The sequence below is a fragment of the Pieris napi genome, chromosome 23, assembly GCF_905475465.1.
Source record: "Pieris napi chromosome 23, ilPieNapi1.2, whole genome shotgun sequence".
NCBI lineage: Eukaryota > Metazoa > Arthropoda > Insecta > Lepidoptera > Pieridae > Pieris > Pieris napi.
In genome coordinates, this window is record NC_062256.1 from 7,269,498 (window position 1) to 7,297,382 (window position 27,885).

Here is a 27,885-nt window from a genome sequence, read left to right on the forward strand (position 1 = left end):
AAAGAAATAATGATATTAAAAACATAAAAAGTAAAATATACACGCCACAGTCGTACGCTGTTATTGCATTGTATAGGTTATATTTTTGCGACCGTATTTGGTTAAGTAAGTTTTGCATACAGCTGCTTAATGTTCATTAATTTTGTGTCAAAGTATAGTTTGTTAGTAGGTTTTTATTTAATATATTTTGTAGACCATGAAGTTGTTTAAGTTAACTAGCTGAAGCTACCCCATCCTTCTATCAAATATAATAAATATGATTTTATTAAGAAATTGTATTTTGCCAACATACTTAAAGAAGAAAGTCTTAGACACGTGTATATTGCCATGTCTTTCTTACGATAGTCTATCATGGATATAAGACTCGAACACAAAAAAAATTATTATTAAATTTAAATTATTATTAAATTAAAACTTGTCAACGAGGAATGGACCGTAGTGTACTCAATTTAAAACTAAAGGACAAGGTCAGAAGTACAAAACTAAGAAACTAAGCAAAAGTTATTAATACACTATCCCATTACAAAAAACTTAAGTGGAAATGAAATCGCATAAACAAAGAGGGTAACGAAAGGGCCAACAGGAAAAAGAAAGCGAGGTCGCCCTCTTGCACGGTGCGCTGATAAGCTTATGGAAGTTGGAGAATATTGAGCAAGAAAAGACAGAGAGATGGAGCCAATTGGAGGAGGCCTGTACTCTTTAATGTGTGTGTGTATATTTTGCAAATATTTCACGGAATAAATGAGGCTTAATTATTATTATTATAAGGAATTGTATATTGTCATTGGGGCCATTTAAGTATTACGTAAGCAGATTTAACTATTTATAATTAAAAAAAAAATAAAAATAAAAAGATTTGAATAAAACTCTTACCGGTAAAGCCGGCAATCTCGCAGCGTACTCGTCGGGCGCGTGCGAAGACGCAAGGAACGTGCCAAGCTGAACGAGCGCGTCCTGGCATTGGTCCGCCAAACGACCCACTACCTTTAACTGGGATCCACTCGATTCTCCAACTATTTCTTCGCCTTCTGTAAATTTCAAGGGTTTGTTTGCTTCAGTATCTTTGTTATATACGGTAACAAGATTTATATGACCAAATATAAGAAAAATATTGTTCAATATTCAAACTAGTAATGATTTGTTGTAAATGTCAAATTACATTAGACAATTGTCATGTATGATGTGAATTGTAATTCACATGTGAATATAACAAATTTTGTCCAGGCAAACTTTATCTATACTAATATTATAAAGAGGAAAGGTTTGACTTTTTGTTTGTTTGAAATGAATAGGCTCCGAAACTCCTGGACCGATTTCAAAAATTCTTTCACCGTTGGCAAGCTACACCCACTCCCGAGTGACGCTTTGTTTCATTTTCAAAAAAATTAGGGATGCTTACTAAAACTTGAATAATCTAACCCAAGGTGTAAAAAAATAAAAATAAACTTTCTTCAATCGTGTGCGCTGAGAAATTAATGATAGAACAAAATGATTTATTAAAATTTTTCAGGACACATCACTATCTATAAAAAAATTCGCGACAGCAAGTCTCTATCTTTTATAGTTATGTCACAATAAGCGTCCTTTTATTAATTTTTTTTTATTAAAATACCACCGCTAGAAAAGGCTCTTATTATGATTAAGGATCCTTATCAAAATAATTACCAACGTTTCGCATAAGCTACAATTTAATGGCATAACCACCAATGGATTAGTGTTCTCCTGCCTTTTCTCTTGAATACTTTACTATGTAATATAACAAAAATCTTAGCCACAGCAACGCTTGGCCGAGTCTACTAATTATCAATATAACTATAACTAATTTTAGATTCAGATTAGATTTTCTATATTTTTTTTTATTGTTAGTTAAACATTACCCCTGAAACATGAAAAGGGTTCAAAAAATCAAGGCATATTTAACCCGTATCTATACAAAAGATTTTTATGTGTTCTTGTTAGTTTCTCATTAGTTAAACTAAAGTTTAAATTTATATCTTTTAAATATTACTAGTTAAACGCTTAGGGTAAGATTCGAGTTGAGACTTAACTTTAAGTTTGACTCTCACACATCTTGGATTTTGACATAGGGGAATATTTTGTCAGTAAAACAATGGGACATTTAAAAGGATTCATAAATATTGATAAATTTAGTAAATATATATTTTTAAATCATAAATTTATAAATGATTACCTTTCCAAACACAACAATGTCTTTGTTGGGCGGACAAAATGCAAAGTGCTATATCTAAATTGTTGCCCACGACTGCGTCTTTTAGCCTCGCTGACGATCGTCTTGTGTTTCGCACTTGTGAGAAGTATCCAGCCTGTCAATTTTCAAAAATAAGATTTCTATTGTAGCATCAAAGTCAAAGTACAATCATTTATTTCAATTAGACCATCTAAAATGGCACTTTTGAACGTCAAAAAAAAAATATAAAGAAGATTCTAGTTGCCCCTTCCAAAAGGTAGTTTCGTGTGGAGAAGAATGGGCAAGAAACTCCACACTTACTCTTTTAAAATAGGTTTACAATATTTTGTTACATTTGTTAAATAATTATATGTGAAGACAATGTACTCTTAGAATAAACTACTATACTAAAAAAGTTAGTATACATGTTCCTCACATATTTACAAATATCGAAACCGTAGAATATTAACATTAAAGAGTAATAAAAATATTAAAAAAACACAACAAAACAGTGCGTGAGATACAAAAAAAAATAATTACATTTGTAGCATTATAAATTAAAAAAAAAATATATATATACATATTATTTATTAATTCCACATAATATTTATTATCTTAAAATTCTAATTTTAATAAACTAACTAACTTTATCGATACTTTACATCGACATATGTGTATCGACACTCGCACCTAACCACAAAAACTGGTCTTGCTTGTTTCGCGCGTATGTGTTCGTGTACGCAGGTAACTTTTATATACTAAAAGCTGAACCGACAAACGTTGTTTTGCCATGTATATTATTTCTAAGAAACATTGTTTTAGTCCAATAAATATAACTATCTGCTATAATAAAAAAATAGGGGTTGATCGTAGGGGGTGACAATTAAGGGTTGTATGTATTTTTGAAACACATAAAAAATAAACACAATTTTTGTTTCTAAAAATTAAAAAAAAATTGGGCTGGACCCCATACACATTTTATTTATTTTTTATTTTATAATTAAACCAGAAATCTTACCTCCCCCTTAAGTAATTCACCGCCCGCCATTGCATCTAATTGTTCGGGTGTCATCTCCTCGGCTGCTTCAATTCCAGCCATTTTTTGAACTATCTCCTTAAGTATTAGCAAATCTTGACTGGAATAAAAAAAAATTGTTAGTATCGTTATTTTTTTTTTAACTCGTAAAGCTTTTCGAATAAAAAAAACGTGAATTTATGATTTATTTACATAAAAAATAAATCAATGGCGCTACAACCCCTTTAGGTCTTGGCCTCAGATTTCTGAATCTGTTTCATGATAATTTTTAAATCTAATAGGCAAGAAGGTGATCAGCCTCCGGTGCCTGACACACGCCGTCGACTTTTTGGGTCTAAGTACTTCACGTTCACGTTGTAAAGCGCGGGCGCGGCAGCGGGTGCGGGCGCGGAGAAGTGGCGAGTTCGTGTTCACATTGGCCGCCAGGCGTTTGCGCGAGTGTGACGTGTTGTCAGAGATTGTAAACACGACGACATTCTTTTATTTTTAACCGAAAATTCTTATCTAAAGTGGGAGATGATAAAAGTAGAATTGGTGTGCACGAAATTAATAAAGGACGGTATGGTGAATTTCATACTTTATATAGTAATTTGAGATTCAAGATTTTTTGGATAACCCAGGACGACTGTCAACTGTTTTGATTATATATTGGATTCAGCACAAATAAACTCTTCTGTATTGAAAGACATGCTGAAGACGTACTACCGTTTCTAGCGACGAGTTCAAAATGGTTGAACTTACCTAACGTCGCGAGTGAACCGCGCGCTCCGCCGCTAGTTCGACGTGAACACACACAAACATTTCACGCGTTTGATATTTCCCGCTACTTAAACCGCACGTGCGTTTCGTATGTGAACACTTGGATATTACGCCATATGTTTGATATTTCGTGACCGCGCCCGCCACCGCGCCCTCAAGTCAACGTGAACAAGTACTTAGACATGTCGGTTTCCTCACGATGTTTTCCTTTACCGTTCGAGCGAATGTTAAGTGCGCACATAGAAAGAAATCCAAAAATGGAAAGAAACAATTTACTTTTTTGCAGTTTGGCGACCAGATAGGTCCTTAATAAGTGTTACTTAAAATTTATTTATTTTTATAGAAATACTTTTTTAAGTGGTTAAGGATGAAGAGGAGTCTGAAAGATGTGGTTTCACCATGATGAGACACTCACTGACTAAACGTCAAATCGAATAAATAATATTAAAAATTAATAATATTACCTCTGTTGTGCCTTTAAACGATTAGCGACGAACTGCAATAATCCCGTCAATTCAATATTATGTTTCTTAAAGGCCGCGCCTGCAAACGCGGCTAGCGCCTGTAGCCATGGCGGATGTGCCGCACCACTTGCGCCAATACCTCTCCCCGCACACAGTGCTTCCACGAGACAATAACCCAGGACATCGAGTGATAGTGACGTCAAATATTTGAGGGATTCCACCACTGGGCCTATTAGGTTATCATATGTTTGTATCTGCAAGAGATGAAGATAATGAATTGCTGTTCGTTTGTCTCGCTAAAACTCGAGAATGGCTGGACCGATTTTGAAATATTTGTAGAAGTTCAGGGACCGTTTATTCGGTGAGAAATGTACCTATATTATATTGTATAAAAATAAAACAATGTATGGGGTGAATAAAGTAACCACCATTTTTAAATTAATTAATTGATTTAATGTTTTAACGATTACCAAAATAATATTTATAAAAGGTTTAGCATATCGCCATCCAAAAATAAGACACAAAGCGCACTGGCGCATACGCGCGGAACCATTTGACACAAGTGCCGATAAAGTTAGAATAAAAAAAATTGAAATATAATTATGAAAATTTTATGATAATAAATATTATGTGGAATTAATAAATAATAGGTATATGCTACAAAATCATAAATAATTTGCCTTTGAGTGGTTGCCTAGAAAAGATCGCTCGAAACCTATAAGGCCGCCAGTTGCACTCCTTACATTTTCTACTCTCGGGCGAAGAAAAGCTTTTTCATAATCGGAACTTTTTCGCTATGTTTTTAAATTATTAATTATTCATAACTTTTCCCCACATTTCAACATTACCTGTAAAAGCATGTAATCGAAGAGGAAAGCGGGCGCCGCGTGCGACAATTTTCCGATAAGTCGTCCTTGAGGCTTTATATTTTCTTTTGAGACTCTTTTCATTATGTGCTTTATGCGCTGTAATGAATTCCCTCTCACGCGCATAAGGGATGGAATTTTTTCACCAGATTCATTCTTCCATCTGGCATATAGGCAGTATCTACAATAAAAACTTTTATTAATCTTTTTGTCGTTGGTGGGTAGAAAACTTATTAAGAAAATTGTTTTTTTTTGTATTTTTGTTATGTGTATGTTTGTGTATAAGGTAATAAAGCATAAATAATAATAATAATAAATTTTAATTTCACAGATTTTTCATATTCTTTCTAAAAGGGAAGTTTTCGCTTCATTTTTGCTTCCAGAATTTATCGTTCTTACTTTATTGTTTAAAAAATACCAATGCATAATTTAATATTTTGTATTACATGTTTTTTAACAACTTGCTCTTACGTAGTATCTATGTATTTAACATGTGGTGAAAACAATTTTTCTCACCTGCATTGGTATGAATACAACTTGAGCAACGTATAAACCTCCTCGGACATACAACAGTTGCCTTCCATGAGTGTAAGAGCTGGCAATATTGCCGCATCTAATACGGTCAACGCTTCGTGTTCGAGGGGATCGCCTACTGCCGAACGCGACGTTCGTAGTATACGTATTATCTATAAAAATAATTTTAAGTTAAATCAGCAAATGTTATTATAACAATAATATGAAGTACCATTTAATATTTATCTATTATTTCTTTGTAACAAATAAACTCTACACTACTGGACCAATTTCAAAATTCTCTTTTTAATGAATTTCTAGGGACCGGGCATTTATTTTCGTTATATAAAGGGATGAGAAATTAAAACAAATTTAACCAATTACAATAATTTCTAATTTTATTACAATCAATAGGTAAATTATTCTAAAGACATATATTCTGTTAACGTTGCCTGACGTGTATTGCTATGATAGGCAATGTAATTTAAGAATAATGGCACACGTGTAATGCAATTAACAATAACAAAGGCGAGACGGCTGTTTATGACCTCTTAGAAATTTAATAATAACAACAATTACACTTAATTAGTATGTTGTTGATTTCTAAATATGAAAATATTTCTTCGTAATAGAGGCTGTTGCGTTAGGCAGCGTTCAAGTATTACGTATCGCAATTTTTGGAGATTATTGACACACACCCCCCCTCCCCCATGTAACTCGCCGTAACGATTTTCAGCACCCAAGTACAGTACTGTACCCAAGTATAGTAAAACGATTCGTGACTCTTCAGTTACTATTATGTGGTGTAAGTCGAAAATAATATTAACAATAACGTGTAATTCAATCCCCGCCCCGCATCGTAACGTTTTACAAAATGACGTCCCCCCCCCCCTCCCAAAATTCGTTACGTAATACTTGAACGCTCCCTTATAAAGAGTGAATTAATGTTTGGGTTTTATGTTGCCAAACAAATGGAACTTATTTTTACGTTATAAAGAGTTCACACTGTAGCATTATCCCTAAATAACAGACTATATTTATTACCAAAATATTTAAAAAAATCCATCTAGAAAAGCCGTTAAAAGTCTTTTAAATAAAAAGTTACCATTAACACATTAGTAGATCGTCCTTATAACAATAACACTACTCTTTATTAATATTATAATATTAATTACTTAAAATGTCATGTGGAACATGGTGTAATGGTTGCAGCTCCTTACTACAAACGATGTGTAAAAAAAAAAAAACATGGCGATTAAAAAGAGTGGCGGAGAGTTTATTGCCAGTTCTTCTCTTCCGTTCTACGCCCTTGATATGAGAACTGGCAGTAAATGTAAAATTAGAAGCATTAATATTTATTTCTTTAATGACGAATCACAAGTGTACATTGTGTTACCTACGTGAATAAATGACTTTTGTTTTTTTTTTTTTTTAACCTAAAAAGCAATAAATTTAAATACCTTATACATCAGAATGGGATCATGATGAAGAGCTGGTCCGAGTAAGATTAGCGCTGGTATCACCGTCTCCTTCATATCCTCAAATGTTTTACATGCTTTTGGGGCTAATTTGGATTTCAATGGCGGAATGGGAACACCCATTATTTTCGGAGCCACACGGCATTTTCTGTAAACATAGTGCGGAATATATGTTTTGCCCCAAAGGATTTGTATTTAACAAGGAAATTAAAAAAAAAATTATATTTTCCGAATTCTTTTACTTTTAACATATTGTATTGATGTTTTAGTTTGAGTTCTAATCCATATCTAAAATAAAAAAAAAGTTTGGCACTCGGGGACTGCCGCGGTAAAGCTATTGCATAATTTTTTTTTTCAACTTATGCAATTATAATTCTTATTTTTTTTCTTTGATATTAATTCAAGTTTTTTCTTTGATAAATTAATTCAATCTACCACTCTACCAGACTCAGACTAACTCGCCTATATAGTCTGTCTCACTCTAACGCGCACCGGCTGCACCGATGTCGTCAGAGAGATGTGAATACGCAGTATGCGTTCTGTCCCGCTCTAACGCGTAAGGTTTTTTCCGTAACAAAAATTCTGGATTCGGTATCCACGCTCGAGGCCCGCGATCGAAGCTATGCTTAATAATTGTTATTTTTCCGAACAAGATAGTCTAGACTCCTCGAGAAGTTTTCATTTCAATATATTTTTTATACAAAACTTAATGTTTTGGCTACTTTTGTTACTAATTATGTATTTCAGTTAAAGTAGGTGATTAAATATATCTAATCTATAATAAAGCAATTGGTGCAAGTTCTTATGTAGTTTAATTATATTAGTATTTCCCATTATTTGCCGTGGAAGAAATCGCTTATGGCCACCCATTGTACTCTAATTTGTGTTTTCAAGTATATATCGAGTGCAAATTATTAAAGTATTTTTAAAAAGAACTTACATTCTATACAATGGTTCAACAACAGCATGTAGCATATCGCACAATGCTTTGGCAGGTCGAGGTGGCATGGCTGATACTTGTATCCGACTGAACAGTGCTGAGAACTCACGCCAAGCGCATACTTTTAGCAATGCTTCACTAAGAACTAGCTTTTGATTGGACCAATATTCCTGAAAAAACAATCTATTTGTGTCATAAAATACTAGCGGGCTGTCTCAGCTTTCCTATTTAAAAAATAATTTTAGATTTATTAAATTGGTGCAAGAGGTTTAGAGATTATTCGTTACAAACATATAAATCTTTCCTCTTTTTTTATATTAGTGTATATTTACCCCCTTATTAAAAAAAACTAAATCAGTCTAATTGCACTTTTAATAAATGCATCATCATATCAATTTGTATTTACAGTGAAGTATTGACAGATGAATCTTATTATAAGATTCTTATATATAAAATTCTCATGTCACAATGTTAGTTACCATACTCCTCCGAAACGGCTCGACCGATTTTTGTCAAATTTTCTATGCATATTCAGTAGGTCTGAGAATTGGCTACAATCTATCTTTCAACCCCCTAAGTGATAAGGGGTGACCACCCCAAAAGAATTTCTTTATTATTTAGATTTTGTTTTTACTTTTTTATGATACAGCATACAAAAATACATATAAACTTTAATTTTCACCCCTCTACGATCAACCCTTATTTGTATTATTGTAGATAGTTATTTTTATCGAACTAAAAAAATGTTTCCCAGAAATAATATATATGGCAAAACAAACGTTTGCCGGGTCAGCTAGTATTTTATAATATTTTTTTATGAATCAGGTGTAAAATAATCATATACAAATAAAAAATATTTACTTGTGGATCTGCTTTTTCCTCTATAAATTCTGTTGCTCCGTTTGCTTGAGGTCCTTTTGTTGAAACTATATTTAGCTTACGTAGAAAATCTTGGACAGATTTCAATTCCTTATCAGCCTCTTTAGTCATTATTATATCATCAGGACGTAGCTATAATGAATGGTTATTTATAAATGCTTTGTTTTTTGACAATAAAATATGTCTTAATTTATGTGAATAGACTTCTTTATGTGAGATTTTTTATAATATAATTCAATGACACATGCTCATTAATATATACATATACCATTATATTAAAAGTCAATGTTTTACCTGACCATCTGTGAATACAAATAATGTATTACATATCTGAACTGTAGTCTAAACATCTTTTATTAATTAATAACACTTACCCAAGGATATATGTCATCTAAAGAAATAACTTGATGTTGTAACAATAAAGCTATGACAGTCATTAAGTGTGGCGGTTCTTTATAGTTATCCAATACATCCATATTTCCAAGTTTGAATCCAAGAACCTCTGATATAACTCGTGGATCACACATATAGTGTTTAATGAGGGAAATAAACAATTTATCTAAATGTGGACGTGCTTCGAATGACTCCAGTATTATGTCTAAAACTCTGTTTGGGTCTAGATTAAAACAACCTGAAAAAACATAACAAGTGTCAAGTGTTGTTTTCATATCAATCAGCCTCCTCCTAATCAGCTACATCACAAAAATCATTTAAGAAGAATTAAATAGTAATATTATTATTATTAAGTACTTAATCAACATTTTTATCTTAACTAAATGTATTGTTCCTTATCAAATGAGTTACATATATAAGTAAGAATCTAAGGATATATAAATAATAATTACCAATAAGTGATTGAATTATTTCTAAAATAGATTTCCATTCCATGTCTTCTGAAATTTCTTGATTTAGTTCAACAATTAATTTGGCATATCCTTCACTTTCTTCTCTAAAAAGATTAAATTTACGCTGCTTGTAACTGAAACCAAAGACATTGTTAACACATTATGAAATTAATTTAATAATCTTCTTTGTAATTTCATAGAACATGGGTGAGGAAACTTACTATAGTTTAGTTTTTATTTTGATGAATTTAGTGTAAAAGTTTTTGTTTTTTAGTGTTCCAACATCCTGCAAAGTGTCTATTTCTAGTCTTTCTTTTAATAACTTGTCAGATAAGAAAGATTCTAACTCCCGGACTAAATAGCAGAAGTTTGATCTCTCCTCTGTTTGCACATCAAGTGAAGTTTCTGCATCCAAAACACAGACAACATCTAATAATATTGATGGCATATCTGCATGAATCATCTGAAATTTCCAAAAAAATATATATAAAGTAGCACAACTAAAAACATAAAAGGTTTAGAGATTATTAGATAATTTGATTGATTCCATATTTTTGAGGATAGAGTATGTTTATGTGACATTTATTATTGTATTATCTTATCTTTATAAAAGCAATTTTATAAATAAATATTAAGTTATATTATTTGTCATACATACAGTTATTTCACGCAATACAGATATCACAGCATCTTTCTTAAGGTATCCTTTAAGCTCAGACAGCAACAAATCATAGATACTTTGTGAAAGGCCAGACAATTTGCCTGACTTTGTAAATAGGGGACTTTTTCCTTCATCTTTGATATATTGTGTGATTAGCTTGATACTGCAAACAAGGAAAACCGATTACTAGAGTATATATTTCCTGAATGAATATTGATTGGTTATGAATATGAAAAACAAAATGTTATTATAGAACTATATTAAGAGCTGTATGAAAACATAGCCTTTTATACTTCACAAACTACAAGGTAAAATATAGATTTACAAATTATTAATGCAATCGTAACAAAATCAACATGTGGCTATGGACTTGGAACACAATTTTTATATAAATGATATCTTACTATGAGTCTCTGCCTGATTTTTCCCATGTCTTGCAGTACTCTGATATGAATTTTGTCAGAGTACTCATGATGAAATTGTGTTAAGACGCCAGTTTTTTACAACAAACTACAAAGTCAAAAATAAAACATACGCCGCAGCCATGACCGACTCAGCCACAGAGTAATCTTAAATAAAATAAAATTGATTTTTAATTTTGAAGTTTGACAACGTGTCTTAGGACACTAATGCCAAAGCTACAACGAATAAAGTTAAGAAAAATCGCGCTTAAATAGTATTTAGATGAAAAATGACATATAAAAAAATTATGTAATGTTTAGATTTACATAGGTCACGTTTTTTACGAATATTTAATAAAGGAAATATTATGACGTTAGTTCATTTTTTTGCTGTAAATATTATCGATAGAAAAACGTCACTAGGCAACTTTTAGGTTTATTGAATGATGAATCGTGCGTGCATCACTATCCGAAATCGAAATTCATATGCAATATTTTGATTGTTATAGATAACCTAAAAAAATCAGCTGTATATTTATTTTTATTCCCTGCTGTTTGATTGCATCCGAATTAACTGTTCGAAAAGACGTACAATTATAATTGTACCCCACGTTTACGTAAGAAATGCCTAGTTACGAAATGGCTATGATAATACGGGCTATGCCCAAAGTTGAACTTAAAAATGCTCTTATGAGAATATCTAACGGAATATTTGATAGAGGTGGTATTATACGAAAAATTGAAAACTTAGGATATCGACCACTGCCGTACAAAACAAGTGCTCATGGCCTGGTGCATAAAGAAGCAAATTTTTTTGTTTTTAAAATTGATACCGCAACCACTGTGGTTTCTGATTTGAAAGAAGAGTATAGTCGGGATGTAGATGTAGTCAGACAACGTGTTTTCAAAGTGAATGAGGATTCGGATCATGCATGTACTTTGGAAACGGAATTATTGCCGCCAGCATATCGCGAAGAAGTTCAGAAAATGATCAAAATGGGAAAGTCACAAGTGAATCGATTTAGATACAAATTCTCTTATAACTCAGGTTTGGATTACTATCCTTTCCAAAAGTAAACATTTATTGCACATAGTCCGTAATTGTATGTAGTTAATTATTATTAGGAATTATAAATAATGAAACAAACATTTAAGCAATAATTATTTATTTAATTTCTCCACTGGTTTTCCTCCACCACAACAAATTTCAATGCAATGTGAGTATATTTTTCACATCTTCTATTCTGCCATTCTCTAAGGATTCATGAAGTTCAGCTAGAATTTGGCTGTCATGCTGCCCGTGTGATAATTTGCTCCAATTTGTATACCATTTTTCTATTTCGGCTAAAATTACACTTCATTTTCAAAAAGTCCAGTTATATTTCAATACTTTATATAATATTATTAAACTAAATATATTCAGTAAATGATAAGAAAAATTGCTTTGCTGATTATTAATATTGATACACTGTCTGTGATATTTAAGGTTGATACCGAAACTATGTAATGGAGTTACAGTTTTCTTAATTTACTGGACTATGCTTATAATTTAAAAAATATAGGTGTTTTGTAACATATCCAAAACTTAGAATCCAGATCTTGCAAAAAAATAATATATTCCCAGGTTTTTTATCACAACATATTGTGAAACTAAGTCCTTCACTCTATCTGTTTGCAATAAACTCAAAAACTACTGCATAAACTCACCAATAGCTCATAAAACATCCATACAAACAAAAATACTTACACATTAATTGATCAAAACATGTTTCATCCAAGTTTTCTGGCTGTTCCCAAATTCTTATATAATCTGTACAAAGTTGTAATTTACCTTCACTATTTATCAAATTAGTATCTAAATCTAGGGCACTGAAATACAAAATATGATTTTTTAATAGATGTGTTACTTTTAAGTGGTATTTTTGAATAATTAACCCACCTTAAACAGCTTTTTAATTTAGTCTCATTTTTCCATTTGTATTGTAATTGAAATTCATTATTTAAATTTTCAAAAGCCAGTGCGCAGCAATTATCTGGAATATCTGCAAAAATTAAAAAGTCATTAAGATGAATTATATTAAATTAAAATACCTGTCACAATGTTTTACCTGTTTTTTTACTGGTTATTACTTATTATAACTACTTAACTGATTTTACCATAAACATACCACAAACAACTCTCAACAATGTTTTGACGTTCTAGTTAAAAACACGTGAAATTCAAAGTTATGCTGAAAATTGAGGAATTTTAATAAAAGGCTTGCAAGTGCAAACCTTCAAACAGGCTTTTTAGGAATTGGCTTGCTATTAACTGGAATCCGAAAGTCTAATTGAACTGGAGATACTTCAGTGGGCATCTGGTTTCACATCATGATGGATCATTATACTTAATGTTATTGACATACCATAAGTTATATTAACTTTTAATCCTTTTTTTGTAGTTAAGTTTGAAATTATGTCCTTCAAATCTGCTATTGTTGATATGTTATCTGATTTGAATATTGCAGAGCCACGTCTGTGAACATAATAGAAAATCCTGTACTGTTTGAAAATTGAATATATTTGTGTTTAGGGGTGAATCTTTAACCTTGAAGTCTCTGGCTTATTACAAAATCAAAAATCAATTCTGTAATTAATTTGACACCTCGATCGCACCACACTGTTTTGTCATATTTATTTCTTTACGACTTAAAATTACGCCAGATAATTATTTATTAGACCGCACCTCCCATTTATATAATAGTGTTACGAAGACGGGTCGACTGGAATATTTCTAGATTTTTCCACTACTTAGAGAGCTTTTCAGCAGGCTGAAATGTGATTTCTGACCGTTTCAGGGGAGGGTCGATCACATATAAGAAAATCGTAATTTACATAATGTTACCCTAGTTTTCAGGAGCCTGAAACATTTTTTCAGGCCGTTTCAGAACACGTGTAGTCGATTGGTACACCTTTCAGGAAACCCGTTTTCAGGCGTTTTCAGGCCTGGTTATACCCCTTTGATGAAGGAATGTTCTAGAACGAATTTTCTAGGTGTGGGACAAGGACAGAATGATACGAGAGAGAGAGGGAAGATCGGAACCTTCTCGAAGCTAGACCGAGCACTCTAGAACGCCGTACGACAAGGACGGAGCGATGTGCGAAAGAGATAGCTAGTACGCACGTTCTAGAATTGCGCGATAGCTACTCAGTTGCGCTGCCGCCTAGAGAGTTCTCGAACATCGTCCCAGGGGTATATAAGCGAGCCGAAACGCGACCGATTAGTTCAGTTTTGAATGCGATACCAAGCGATAAACACCTGAGTGACAAAGTGCGAATATAGCGAAGAAAAGTGAATACAAGTACTGTGTGAAGTGCGTGTTATTAGAGAAATTAGTGACAGTATTTTGTGTGTGTATTTAGTGAATTTTTGTGCGTAATTTCCAGTTTTTAGTGTTAACAAATTCCTCGTTAATTTAATTAGAAAATAAACCCTTGAAGAAATCTACGGCGTTTCTATCCGATCCCCTAGCTCGTAACAATAGATTATAATTTAAAGCCGTTGTATTACTAGCTGCGACATAATAATCCTTTCGCCGAGTCTATATTCGCGGATGCTCGGCGTATGTCCTGAGAGATTGGGCTAATCGGTTGTGAGGAAGTTGCATGGATCTAGTTAGCGCTGTTATCTCCACACATGTTATATCCTTTCTATAACATTTATTTATAAGTATCTGATTGCCCTTATTGTAACATATTTGATGTTTGAGGGCAAAAATAAAAAAAACTCTCAATGAGTCTGGAAGCGGTCAAGTATTACGTAACGCAATTTTTGGAGATTATTGACAACGTTTTTCAGTATCCAAGTACAGTACTGTATCCAAGTATAGTAAAACATTTCGTGACTCTTCAGTTACTATTATGTGGTGTAAGTCGAAAATAATATTAACAATAACGCGTAATTCGCGTAAATCCCCGCCCGCATCGTAACGTTATACAAAAGGACCCCCCCCCTCCCAAAATTCGCTACGTAATACTTGAACGCTCCCTGACATCCAACACAAAAAAAAAACTGTGTGTGTACAAAGTATATACACTTGTCAGAACCAGAAGTGAAACTTCAGTGGCAAACTAATTTTGAAGTGTTGTTCATATTTATACAAATCTAAAAGTTTAGATTTCAGATACTTAGAGGGACGGAAAAAGGAAGATATGTTAGGAATTTAATGAATTTAATTGTCATTAAAATATTAAGTGTCGAATAATAAATATTAAATAACAAATCATAAATAATAAATAATGTGACGGTAAATTTATTTCCAACGCCGATAAAGAAGTTTGACTTGAAAAAGGAACATGGCGTGTAACCGAAAAACGTGACGCGTAACGAAAAAATGTTGTACTAAATTTTTTTCCAACCCCGATAAAGAAGTTTCACTTCAAAAAATCAATTTTAACCAAGTACTTAAACTCTTCGTAACATTAGAATAAATTAATACTCACTGATACTGACAAAACAGATAAGTTCCCATAAGTGTATGTGAACGAACGAAATACACAGAGCTGGCAGGCTTAGGCAATTCACCTGGTAGAGCTTCATGAAGCCATGAGGTAACTTCAACGACAGAAAATGTACCAAGCACTTTTAACTCGCATAGACATCTGAAATGATCTTCATTTATTTACATACCATCATAATAAGTTTTTGTATGGCGCAATCCCAAGTTTCCATCAGCGCTTGATATTACTATCAAATTTGCTTACAGAAACTTGAGGTAATGCTGTTTCTATTAGAAGTTGCAGAGTAAGCTAAGAAATTAACCTGGATTTTACAAAGGCGGAGGTTAGTGTAGCAGATGCTCAGATATTTCAGATTTAGTATTTTTTTACTTTTTTATATAACAGGGGGCAGGAGGCATCTGATGTTAAGTGATATCGCCACCCAAGGAACACTTAACGCCTAAAACCAGTAGCACTACAACCTTTTAGGTCTGGGCCTCAAATAGTATCTGTTTCGTGAACATTTTTATTGTACATGGTTTCATCACGATGCTTTCGTTCACCGTACGAGCGAGTTTTAAATTCGAAAGGAAAACAAGTAAAGTCCTTTGGTGCTGAGCCAGGGTTCAAACCTACAACCACAGGGATGGGATTCGCACGCCGGCGAATATTGAATAGATTTTTTTATGTAATAAGAGACAAACGGGCAGGAGGCTCATCTGATGCTAAGCAATACCGCCCATGGACACTCACATTGCCAGAAGGCTCGCAAGTGCGTTGCCGGCCTTTAAAGAATTGGACCCTAAGTCGAATTGATTCGAAAATACCTCGTGGCTGGTTTCACATATTGTGTTATTATTATTAATTAGCTATCTCCATCTTAACGGGACTTATTTAAATCGATAATACCTACCTTTTTGTTTCGTTTACATCTATTTCTTCATGTTTAGAGTAGTAGGGTAGAAGTGGTAAGTTGAATTTTATTAGTCTAGCTACCCTCGGCGCTCCCGCTGGTAGAACATAAACCAGTACTTTTGTACTTTCAAGAAGAGTGGTTTCAGTATTTCGCAAACCTATCCATAGCCGCCTAGTACCGGCCTGGCATCTTATAGTGGCTAACAGATCTGATTCACGATCCTAGAAATTAATATTAATATTAAATTTAAAAAAATAAATAAATAAATCAGTGGCGCTACAACCTCTTTAGGTCTTGGCCTCAGATTTCTGAATCTGTTTCATGCTCATTTTAAAATCTAATAGGCAAGTAGGTGATCAGCCTCCAGTGCCTGACACACGCCGTCGACGGTTTCCTCACGATGTTTTCCTTCGAGCCGAGCACCGTTCGAGCAAATGTTAAATGCGCACAAGTCCATTGGTGCTCAGCCGGGGATCGAACCTACGACCTTAGGTATGAGAGTCGCACGCTGGAGCCACTAGGCCAACACTGCTCTTTTTAAGCAGCGCGCTTCGTTTGCCAACCGTCTTTTGTTTTATATTTAAGTTGTCAAATGAATAAACACATTAGGTATTCTTTTCTATTTTTATGTTTGAATGCAATTTTGAAACATTGAACTATATAATGACTGCCTTGACTGTGATAATTAATTATTATTATATTAAATTAATTATTTTTACTTTTACTTATTAAATGTTGTAACAAACGCTACGGCTGAATATCTTTCAGGCCGCTAGTTAAACGGCGATGTTTAGTTAAAGGCTAGGCTGTTAATTGAACGGCTAATTAAGCTAGTTGGGTGCGACATATCTACTGTAACAAAACATGCACTATTTCTTGTGTAATATAAATTATTATTACTCCGAATCAAAGTCATTATTGTATATAACACCTCATCTTTAGTCTGCAGAAAATTTACACATAACTTTTGAAGCATCTTTCGACACAGTTGTAAGTAATAGGAGTTATGATAATATTGAATAGTTATTTGTAAAACCTGTGATGGGCATAGGCTGAGCACAGCCGCTGTGTCAGTTTGTATGACCAATTTGTTATTACAATAAATAAATAACATGTCAAGAGGTACGGCTGATGTTATCCTTGCTTCAATCCAACCATTTTTCGTTGCTCCTGTTAACTAGAATATAATTTTATTAGTCTCAATACAGACGTTTATACTTCTTTTGATTCGTTATATAATCCAAAACAATTGTGGCACTGGATATTGAATCCGAGACCTCCAGAATATTCGCTAAAACCTTGCTGCAATAGTTTTTGAAGTGAAACTCCTTTATCGGCGTTGGAAAAAAAATACCGTCACATTTTTCGGTTACGCGTCACATTTTTCCGTTACGCGCATCTTTTTCTTGTCCCTACCACGATCGATTCGAAGCCAAAATATTTTAATAAGCCAAAAGCCGATAACAAAAATATATAATAACGATAACAATGATAATAATAATTCTATTACAATTAATAAAATTCTGTAATAATCTTAGTAGTAATAAGGTAAAATGACATAATTGTATTATTTGTATTCATGTCTATGATAATAAAAGCCTTTTGTTAAACTTTATCTAATTTAACTTTATTTAACCAATTTCTGTAAAGTTGCATATAGTAGATCATTTTTCGAAAAATAAGGTCATAAAGAAGTTTCACTTTTTACGTGTGTACACTAGTACACACACACTACGCACACATTTTTTTTGTTAACAAGTTATCCTTATTGGTTTATAGTCGCCGTATATAGACGCCGACAAAAACATACACACTGATGTTGAATAGCTCCATGGTATCACTAACACTACTATATGTATACTAGCTGACCGGGCAAACGTCGTTTTGCCATGTATATCATGTATAATAAAAAAATAGGGGTTGATTGTAGAGGGGTGAAAATTAGGGGTTGTATGTATTTTTAATGCTGTATCATAAAAAAATAAAAACAGAAAAAAATATCTAAAAATAAAAAAAAAATATTTAGGGGTTACTACCCTTAACATTTAGGGGCATGAAAAATAGATGTTGTCCGATTCTCAGACATACCCAATAAGCACACACAATTTCATGAGAATCGGTCGAGCCGTTTCGGAGGAGTATGGCAACGAAAACTGTGACACGAGAATTTTATATATTAGATACTTACTTCATATTGTATGTCCAACAATGGCGGCATAGACAGACCGCTCTGTAGTGATCTTGTGCTTTTCTGGTATTTATCCCTTTCATTGGCTGTTTGCTTCTCTAAACGAGTTATTTCATTTCTAAAATAATTATCAAAACGTGTATGCAATATTTTATTACTCAGGTAACGAATACTACAATGGTAGCTGTAATCTTGGAATTTAGTGGGCAAATTAAATAATTTTATTTAATAATTGTTTTAAATAAAAGGCTTAGAGCCTATTGTGTAAAGCCTGATTGAAACAATAACTGAGAAAATTATCTATAAAACAGACGCAAAATCATTTAGCGCTATGACATTAAGAATAAGTATTTTTATTATCTTGGAACTTAGCGGGCACATTAAATATTTACGTTAAATAATAATAATAAAAATATAAATCCGAGACTTAGGCCAATTATGAAAAGCCATAATTCATTTTTTTTAAAGTCGGGTTGAAACAGAAGCTAAAGAAAATTATCAACTAAATTAAAATGTGCATTGTGAAATTTTCTTGAGGAACAGAAGAGAAAGAAAATCTTAAAAGACATTCAACAAGTAAGAGTTAACTCTTCGTTCAACTTACTCTAGTTTTGCTCTGCGCGACGCAAGCGCATCGGCAGGAACATTTACAACTGCTGCCGACTGCAGACTGCGAGGTCTCAAGCCAAAAATCCTGCCAGAGAATGTAGAGGCCAGTATTTCTGGTTCATCAGAGCCAATGCAACCACCGCACACGGATGTTATTGGTTCACCACAGAACTAAAATAAATTTTTTTCTTAGAAAAAAAATTCTGCAGTCTTTCTCGATCTCTATTTGATTCTTTTTTTTTTTAATAGAACAGGGGGCAAACGGGCAGGAGGTTCTCCTGATGTTAAATGATACCGCCGCCCATGGACACTCTCAATGCCAGAGGGATAGCGAGTGCGTTGCCGGCCTTCAAGAATTGGCACGCTATTTTCTTGAAGGACCCTACGTCGAATATGTTCGGAAATACTTCAGTGGGCAGCTGGTTCCACATAGTGATGGTGCGCAGCAAAAACTGCCTTAACACTCAGTCGTGGAACGACGGACGTCGAGGTGATAAGGGTGGAATTTCGTATTCTGCCTTGACGTCCTATAATGAAACTGCAGTTATTACTCCGAATACTCTCCATGGTAAATGCGGTAGAAGATGCAGAGTGAAACCATAATATCTCTACGAGAGGGTGTTACTTGATATTGTAACCCTAAAATGTTGTTAAGCTTTTGATAGACTTTTTTTTCTGCGGGTATTTGCAATCAGCCCTAAGGCTATGAGCGATTTTCTGTAGTGCTGCCATGTGGAGTGACTTCCCATTGGAAGCATCTACTCATCTTCTATCTAGAGCAACTGCCGGTCTTCTAGAATATGGTGATGTTTTAGTCGACTCACATACTGTTTAAAGGCCGATTTACATTATCTTAGTGTTTAGGAGAGTGCTTTAGGATAGTACTTTAGTTGAAACATGTAAACGCTACTTGCTTTAGTACGGTTCTACTTGACTTTCAAGTTGAATCAAAATAGAATCGCTTTTTATTTTTGTTTCAAGTGTTACCCCTCCCGCGCCCGCGCACCCCCCGAGATCTTCCCTCGTTGTGTGTAAATACGTAATTTAGTCAAATCTTTAGGAGAGTCATTATTTAGTCAGATCTTTTATTTATATTTAGTTTATTTTATTTAATTAATAAAATCTCGTCTTCTATTTGTTCCATAACTACAGTTAGTATTTTGCGTAGAATGGAGCGTATTTGCCGACGTCGTTGCGCGTTCATTGTGGCGCTGTAATGATACTCTACTGAAAGAAATGTAAACGTTCACTCGCAACGCACTAAAGCACTAAAGAACATGCCTTTCAAGTTGTACTAAAGCTCTCCTAAACACTAAGATAATGTAAATCGGCCTTAATGGTGAGTTGGCGAGCAAGTCCGGTCGGGTGACAGCTTAACCGCTCTTTGTATTTGCCAGGCTCCAGATTTCCTCTTTGACAGTTCTCATTTTAAGGTGTTCATGAACTTCGTTGTTGGCTATGTACCATGGTCCTTTACAACTGGATCTTAGGATTTTGTTCTGTTGTCGCTGGTATCACTTACGTTGGTATCACTTGCGCTGCCCCACAGTAAATTTGATAAACTTAATGATAAAAACTTACGTAGGTATACTTGAGCTGTAATTTATCCTCGTAATTTTCCAAATTAGTTAAGTATAACTGTATAGAGCCGTCGTGACGACCGACTACGAGGTGGGTCCCCATATAATTACGGAACCAGCCAACACACATAACAGATCCCAATCCTTTGCCATCGACTAAGCATTTGCTTACTAAATTTGATCTGTAGGTATAATATTTCATTTAAAATAAAGCAAATATCATTTGTTAAACGTTCAGATAATCTATATAAATAAAAGGAATCTCAAAATATTAACTCAAACTCGTCGAACTCGAAGACGACTGGACCAATTCGAGAATTTTTGAAGTGAAACTTCTTTAGGCGCATGAGGATAATTTTTTTACGGATAAACGTAATAATATTGAGACCGATTCAGAGAGAGTGAGAAGACCAAATTACCATATAGAAATTATATTTTTAAAATTAAAATTTCGTAAAGAGAATTTATGAAATATCAGTATTTTATATTTTATGCACAATTATTTATCGAAATCTCTAATGACGAATTGTACATTAAAATGCCACGTGTTTTAATTATCGAACAAATAAATTAAAAAAAAATATTGGTTGTTTGTAAAGTAGGTTTACGTTCGAGATGTTTACGTGATAACGTCTTATTGGTGATATAAGTTTTTGGGAAGTAAGGAATTAATGAAGATTGTAACAATTTTTTCAAATTTTAAATTACATCTATCGTTTTATTCACACTTTTGATGATAAATTTCGGGTGAATGACAAGTTTACTTATTCGACTATGATATACATTTTTCTTCATACATTCACGGAATGACTGGCAGCGCTCGAGATGAGACGGGAGATCGGTCCGTCTCTCTCTCGTTATACCTGCGATCGCGCTCGTGAGGTTTTGGTGTGACACAAGTTTCTGAACATGTCACCCGACTAAAACGATTTTAAAGACGTTATCACGTCAAAATTAAATTTATAATTTGTATTAATTTTCGACACTTAATATTTTAATGACAATTAAATTCATTAAATTCCTAACATATCTTCCTTTTTCCCTCCCTCTAAAGTCTCGGAAATCTAAAGTTTTAGATTTGTATAAATATGAACAAGACTTAAAAATTAGTTTGCCAAAGAAATTTCACTTCTGATATGTGTACTTTGTATGCTCGCACTTTTTTGTTATATTTATTTATAGAACTCTGAGGAAGGTTTTAATGATAGAAAATTAAAAAAAAAATGTTAATTAAGTTTTTAATCGGGAACTGTATCTATGGGGTAGCAAAGCAAAATGTTCCATATGTTTGTATACAATCAGTGGCGCTACAACCTCTAGGTCTGGGCCTCCGATTTCTGTATCAGTTTCATGATCATTTTTCAATCTAATACACAAGTAGGTGATCAGCCTCCTGTGCCTGAAACACGCCGTCGACTTTTTGGGTCTAAGGCAAGCCGGTTTCCTTACGATGTTTTCCTTCACCGTTCGAGCGAGTGTTGTGATTTGTGAATTGAACCTGGCGATTAAAAAGAGTGGCGGAGAGTACTTCTCTTCCCTTCTACGCCCTTGATTTGAGAACTGGCAGTAAATGTAAAATTAGAAGCATTTAATGTATTTTTTTTGACGTTCATAAGTGCATATTGTGCACCTATGTGAATAAATGATTTTGACTTTTGAACACATTGTCTATCTAATAACACAAATCTAACCTATCAGTCATGATAGTCGCACGCTGAAGCCAATAGGCCAACACGGCTGCCTATCCAAGGAATACACCTAAGAACTACTTACTCATGATACAAAATCAATCCAATAGAACCGTCAGCAGCTCCATAAAAAGCACAGACTTCAGTAGGCCTCTGCGATTGTGGGACTGCAAGGCGAGATGGACCAGAGTTCATATTTACTCTCGTAATAAATTTACCGTTTTCCACAATTGCCGCTCCCTTATTGGCTATTAAGAGAAGAAGTCTTATACGAGTGCTCTGAAATAATGAAACTGTCATTGCTCTCTCTCTCATACTCTATTTTAATACATAGTTTGGGAGGTTCAAGGGTGAAGTTATCTCTGAATCTACTGTACTGATTTTGAAAATCCTTTTACCAATAAAAAGTTACATGTTAAAACAAGTAACTTTTTATTGGTAAAAGTTACAAGTTAAAACCGTGTAGTGGCCGACTGGAATAGGCTTCCGGAAAGTGTGATCAGTGCAACATCTGTGAACACATTTAAAAATAGACTGGATAAGTTTCTCCAAATCCCATAATACACGCGCATCAGCTTATTAAAAGCTGCCAGTGTGTTAATTAAATAATAATAATTATTATTATTTGTGAGTTTCATAGGCTATATGAAAATACTTTTTCGTGGTAGTCGGATGTGTAAAGTTGGAGGAAAACGTTTCTTACGAAACCTGCCTTATCGGAGAGAGATATATGATTGGGTTTTATAATAGATTAGAGCCTGATAATGCCTAACTGGCTAGATAAAGTAAATATAGTTTAAAAAAACAATAAAACACGCTTTTAAAGCACGTTTTATAGTTTTTTTAACTATATTTTTTTTCCACTTTTTAGTCCTAGCAGCAATACGTGTTGTCTCAATTTAATCGTATTTCTTTGTGGACTTAAAAAAATTTCATTGTTTTTTCGAGATAAACCTATGAAATTATTATATTGTCGCTGATTCTTTATAAGTGTACAAAGTTTGAATTAAATCGGTCCGTTTAAAGTGGGTCATAATCGAGTCTGAAGGAGTCGGTTACATACATACAAATACAGGTGAAGCTAATATAAAGCGTGTAATATAATAGTAATAACAACTAAGTTTGGCAACTACTTACATTAGCTGTCATAAATGCAGCCACGTCGAGCACTCTATCCTCACACATGAACGATGTTAGCTGATTTAAATCCTTACAATACGTAATTGTTCGTCCACTGCATAGAATCAAATCATTACCAATTATCCACCTTTAAATAAATCAAACTCATATAATGTACCAGACATACAAAATAAAAGTAATGCCTACAACATGACAGAACATGGCTGTCTTTAAAATAAGTTTTAGTATTTATTTATTTCGTAAACCTACATCTAATATAAAGTATAGGTATGTAACAAAAAGACATTTATACTAAATATATAGTCAAAGATGGAATACATAATATATACAAAAAAAAAATCATGTGTCTAATTCACACGTGGTAGAAGTAAAACCTTCAAAAACAAAGTTTTTATAATTAAAATATGTAAATTAGACTTTTTCTCTATCTCAATGAAGGATCTTTTCTTTAAAAAAAACATTTTTTAATGTTAAATTTTAATTTATAACTTTAATATCAATCTTTATTTGGTAAAAACTAATATAATAAAAGTTTGAAATAAATTCACAAGTCCAACGTGGGAGAAAATGAGATAGGAAGCATTATACAGTGTATAAACTTTAAATTAAGTAAACTTTAAATTAAGAAAATTTTAAATTACCTTAATTTTAATTAATGATATTATGTAAATAAAATTGATAAATTTCATCTAATTTTATAATTGAACTACTTACTTGACTTACTTATTTAATTTTTTACACATCTGTTTTTTTTATTTCAGAAAATGATCAAATACACACTAATTTAAAGTTTATACACTGTATAATGCCTCCTATCTCACTCTCTCCCACGCCAAATCCTATTGATTTATGTCTCTGTCTCTTTTTACTGTCCGTTACTGTACTTTTTCCGTTGCATCCGGTTTGAAATAACAACGATTCTAAAGAAGTTTCACTTCAAAAGGTTTAAACGTTATTATATAACTAAATAATACCTAATTCGGCTATGTTGTGTGATGGTGTGAAAGTGAGGATATATGCGTGAGGTGTGTATGTGGGGTGTGATGGTGATGATGCAGGTTATTTGTAAAAAAATATTTAAAAATATACGACATAATACACGCTGAATTGTTACCCTCGTTCATTTATTTTATTAAAAATAACAAATTGCGTTAAAAATGCGTTCTATAATAAAAAACTTTAGAGGTGTCAAGGGACACCCGGATGGAACGAAATTCCTTTCGATTAATTTATATGTTAATTGGTATCATAACAGTATGATAGATTTTCTCGACACCAATCTTACGACGAAAAAAAAAAGCCAACATCACGAGGTGTTCCCAGGCGGTCACCCATCCAAGTACTGACCTCGCCCGACGTTGCTTAACTTCGGTGATCGGACGAGAACCGGTGTATTACAATAGCAAATAGCAAAAAAGTGTCGTGACAACTTTTCGTAAGAATTTTTTCCGTCTAGCCCCCTTTCACAACGCGCGATAAGGAACTTCGTTCCAAAATTGTTACAGGATCCTCGACCAGTCTACAATTTACTGACCGACCGGAAGGCCTCAGGGTATGTTTTTTCATGGAGTCTCGCTGTTGTCCTGAAGGGCCTCATCTCAGCTCGGGCAGTTTTAGCGAGCGTAGATAAACCCAATCCATCCTGGATTGGGCTTTCCCGCGTCTAGCGCAAGGGCGTTTATTCCGGGACTCAAACCTCGGCTTAGGTCGCCGCGATAAGCATATCGACGACGCGAAGGGAAGGCGGGGTTTCCCGGTGAAAGCGTTCTTTTTTTTTTTTTTAATACCCTAATCGGTTATGCCTCAGGGGCTGAAGTCGAGAAGTTCTATACATCCTTAGTAGCCGATTATTGAAAACACAGATTATTGCTATACGTCAAACTACTTACATAGAAGTGATAACTTCCGACACCAATGTCTCAACTGTTAGGAACACTTTACCCTTCCTTGTATACCCTTTCACTTCGTTCCCCGATGCGGCATATATTTTATCGTCATTTGTGCCTAGAAAAACAAGTAAATCTTTTGACGTGAGTATCGGAACGAGGTAAGAAAATAGGTCGACCAATTCCAGGAAAATTTGTGGCCGTGCTACCCACTAAGACCATCGCGTTCACGACGAATACCGTATTTCAAGATGCCTCCATTGCTTGCGTGTTTATTTAAACGTTAATTAATAGTTCAAAGAACCAGTGGTGCTACCTTTAAGGTCTGGGCCTCAGACTGTATCTGTTTCGTGATCATTTGTTTTTTCTAATAGTGCCTGTGCCTGACACCGTCGACTTTATGAGTCTAAGGCATGCCGGTTACACGAAGATTTCCTTCGCCTTACAAGTGTTGCCTGGGCTCGAACTAAGACCTCAGAGATAAGAGTTACACGCTGAAGCCAACGCTATTCTTGTACGGTTCCTGGGTCATCGGGGTGCTTTATATAATAGAGGATATAATTTGTACTCTATATTAACCATTCGCTTACAACAATAGGATATAAGCGAAATAATGAAATGATAATTGCTAGGTATCAGTTGAAGAGAGTGCCTACGTCTGGCTATACTCTCGGGGCGTTACTCCGAAATCGCCACGCTCATAAAACTAAGAAAGCCTGAGCGAGCAAAACGTATAGCCTTGGCCCGTACAGTTATATTTAATAATGTTTAAATTTAATTATTATCCTTCTTTACCTGAAGATGACGGATGTACAATAACTGAAGTGATAGACTTGCTTGGTAGGGTTTTAAATTGAACCACCGGTTCTTCATCTTTTATTCCTAAACACTGCAAAACTCCGTTCTTATCACCAACTACAAACTAAAAATACATAAAAGATTTTAATAACGACGTTCGATATTTTATTTGCCTTCACAAAACTTGTAAATGTTTATATTGCTTTGCTCACTTAACCTGTAATTTAAGTGTTACATTATCAATACAGCTCTAGTATAAGATCAAGTCGTGACAGCGTTGAGTACGACTCATCACAAAATCCACTAAGTTTTTGACGTGCGTACTTAGCGCCCGTACTCTGAATTTCAATTCAGAAACGAAACTTAGCGTGAAATATGACTTCCATATGTCAAAATCCAATACATTGTTACAATACGGACTTGCTAAGTCTTGTTTCCTCTTACCAGAGTTAGGAAGAAAATATAATTCCGCACTATTAATTAATGTATTTCAACTCCATTTAATTAATCATTAAATTAAAGAAGCTGAACACCGACGGGTCATATTTAGCTTCTAATTTGCGCGTCTACTAGGCGTTCACTAGGGAGAACGTTTTAAATCTCTTTTGTGAATTTCAATGAACGGCTCTTGACTTGGAGCCTCATTTATCAAATTCTGAATTTTATAAATAAGTAGAAATTACATACTTTTTGTTGAACCTTTTCGTTTACGCTTTGAAGTACTTTCAATGTTTCCGGATATGTAATCCCGCATAATGTGTAATCAACACGTGACAAATCGTATTCCATTGATAGCAAGTAGGTTTTTAAATAAAGAACAAGTTATGTCGTAATCGTAACAGTAATACTATTAAATCCAAAATTCAAATGTTTATATACTCTTCGAAAATCGATGTCGGTATCATAGTAACGAAAACTAACAACATACATGACTCTCCAAGAACACACTGTTTGACATTATCATTAGGTGCTGATTGCTTAATTTTTTAAATAATTCTTATCCGCTTAGGGGTCATGCAACTCATGCACATGGCATCCAAACTTGGATTCTCGGCTGATCAGTATTCTTTTTGGTAGAAATAAAAGATCGTAATTATTATCTACGTACCTAAAAAAGATAGTAATAAAAAAAAATTCAAGAAATACTTTGTTGACGCGCTTTAGATTATGGTCCATATTCTAATGCGATTCTGAAGTCACAAAATCGTCTTGAGCGAAAAAAAAATTAAAATGGTCAAATCAGCTCATTAAACTAGCTTTAAATTTGATTTTCGTTCTAGAATACGAGCCTATGAAATTATACAGATTTTTAAAAGTTTAATCGATAGAACAGATATTATTTTTTATTATTCTACTTAAGCAGTTTAATAATTTTGTGGGACAAAAATAACAATAACTATTATTAAATAGATTTTAAATTTCTAAACAATATTGTCAAATGTCATAATAGCTTTGTGTCAAATAAGTCAATAGAGTTAGTAGAATAGTGATTACTGTTTTAGTCTGTGTCTACAATTTACAAATGTTTAAGGTCTAGATACCAGGCCATAAACTCCAAAAAAAAAAAAAAA

At 33.7% G+C, this 27,885-nt stretch overlaps 3 protein-coding genes across 5 annotated transcripts in view; 1 reads left to right on the forward strand and 2 right to left on the reverse strand.

The window, feature by feature from the left end:
• The window catches only part of LOC125061220 (THO complex subunit 2), a 28,428-nt gene extending 17,222 nt beyond the window's left edge, over positions 1–11,206 (reverse strand). For 2 of the 3 annotated variants that reach the window (XM_047666524.1, XM_047666523.1), the window contains exons 1-14: positions 11,034–11,205; positions 10,627–10,792; positions 10,190–10,431; positions 9,969–10,102; positions 9,498–9,754; positions 9,106–9,255; positions 8,245–8,414; positions 7,287–7,452; positions 5,830–5,999; positions 5,296–5,494; positions 4,448–4,701; positions 3,207–3,324; positions 2,192–2,324; positions 874–1,028 (exon numbers count right to left, since the gene is read on the reverse strand). In XM_047666524.1, the coding sequence (XP_047522480.1) occupies positions 874–1,028; positions 2,192–2,324; positions 3,207–3,324; positions 4,448–4,701; positions 5,296–5,494; positions 5,830–5,999; positions 7,287–7,452; positions 8,245–8,414; positions 9,106–9,255; positions 9,498–9,754; positions 9,969–10,102; positions 10,190–10,431; positions 10,627–10,792; positions 11,034–11,101 (2,382 nt within the window). In that variant the 5' untranslated portion in view covers positions 11,102–11,205. Of the gene's footprint in view, positions 1–873; positions 1,029–2,191; positions 2,325–3,206; positions 3,325–4,447; positions 4,702–5,295; positions 5,495–5,829; positions 6,000–7,286; positions 7,453–8,244; positions 8,415–9,105; positions 9,256–9,497; positions 9,755–9,968; positions 10,103–10,189; positions 10,432–10,626; positions 10,793–11,033 lie in introns of all 3 variants that reach the window. The other variant, XR_007119009.1, reaches the window with a different exon arrangement.
• Positions 11,207–11,482: 276 nt separating this feature from the next.
• LOC125061587 (probable 28S ribosomal protein S6, mitochondrial) lies at positions 11,483–12,187 on the forward strand. Its single transcript, XM_047667065.1, has one exon. The coding sequence runs from the start codon at positions 11,655–11,657 to the stop codon at positions 12,105–12,107; it is 453 nt and encodes a 150-aa protein (XP_047523021.1). The 5' UTR covers positions 11,483–11,654; the 3' UTR covers positions 12,108–12,187.
• On the reverse strand, positions 12,180–27,252 carry LOC125061585 (Bardet-Biedl syndrome 7 protein homolog). The gene is made up of 15 exons (XM_047667064.1): positions 27,002–27,252; positions 26,312–26,438; positions 25,520–25,634; positions 23,628–23,757; positions 22,576–22,769; positions 20,804–20,984; positions 19,218–19,393; positions 18,614–18,731; positions 17,462–17,602; positions 16,423–16,646; positions 15,513–15,671; positions 13,436–13,545; positions 12,970–13,072; positions 12,778–12,899; positions 12,180–12,374 (listed from the first exon to the last, which is right to left on the reverse strand). The coding sequence occupies exons 1-15, from the start codon at positions 27,101–27,103 to the stop codon at positions 12,238–12,240; spliced, it is 2,139 nt and encodes a 712-aa protein (XP_047523020.1). The 5' UTR covers positions 27,104–27,252; the 3' UTR covers positions 12,180–12,237.
• Between the last annotated feature and the right edge of the window lie 633 nt (positions 27,253–27,885).

Bases quoted from the DNA above. Each gene is read 5' to 3' on its own strand.
- LOC125061587 (XM_047667065.1), top strand. From the start codon at position 11,655: ATGCCTAGTTACGAAATGGCTATGATAATACGGGCTATGCCCAAAGTT.
- LOC125061585 (XM_047667064.1), bottom strand. From the start codon at position 27,103: ATGGAATACGATTTGTCACGTGTTGATTACACATTATGCGGGATTACA. The intron at 26,439-27,001 runs GTATGTAATTTC...ATGTATTTTTAG, and splicing joins ACGAAAAGGTTCAACAAAAA to TTTGTAGTTGGTGATAAGAA. The intron at 12,375-12,777 runs GTAAGTATTTTT...GTGTAATTTTAG, and splicing joins ATGTTTTGATCAATTAATGT to CCGAAATAGAAAAATGGTAT.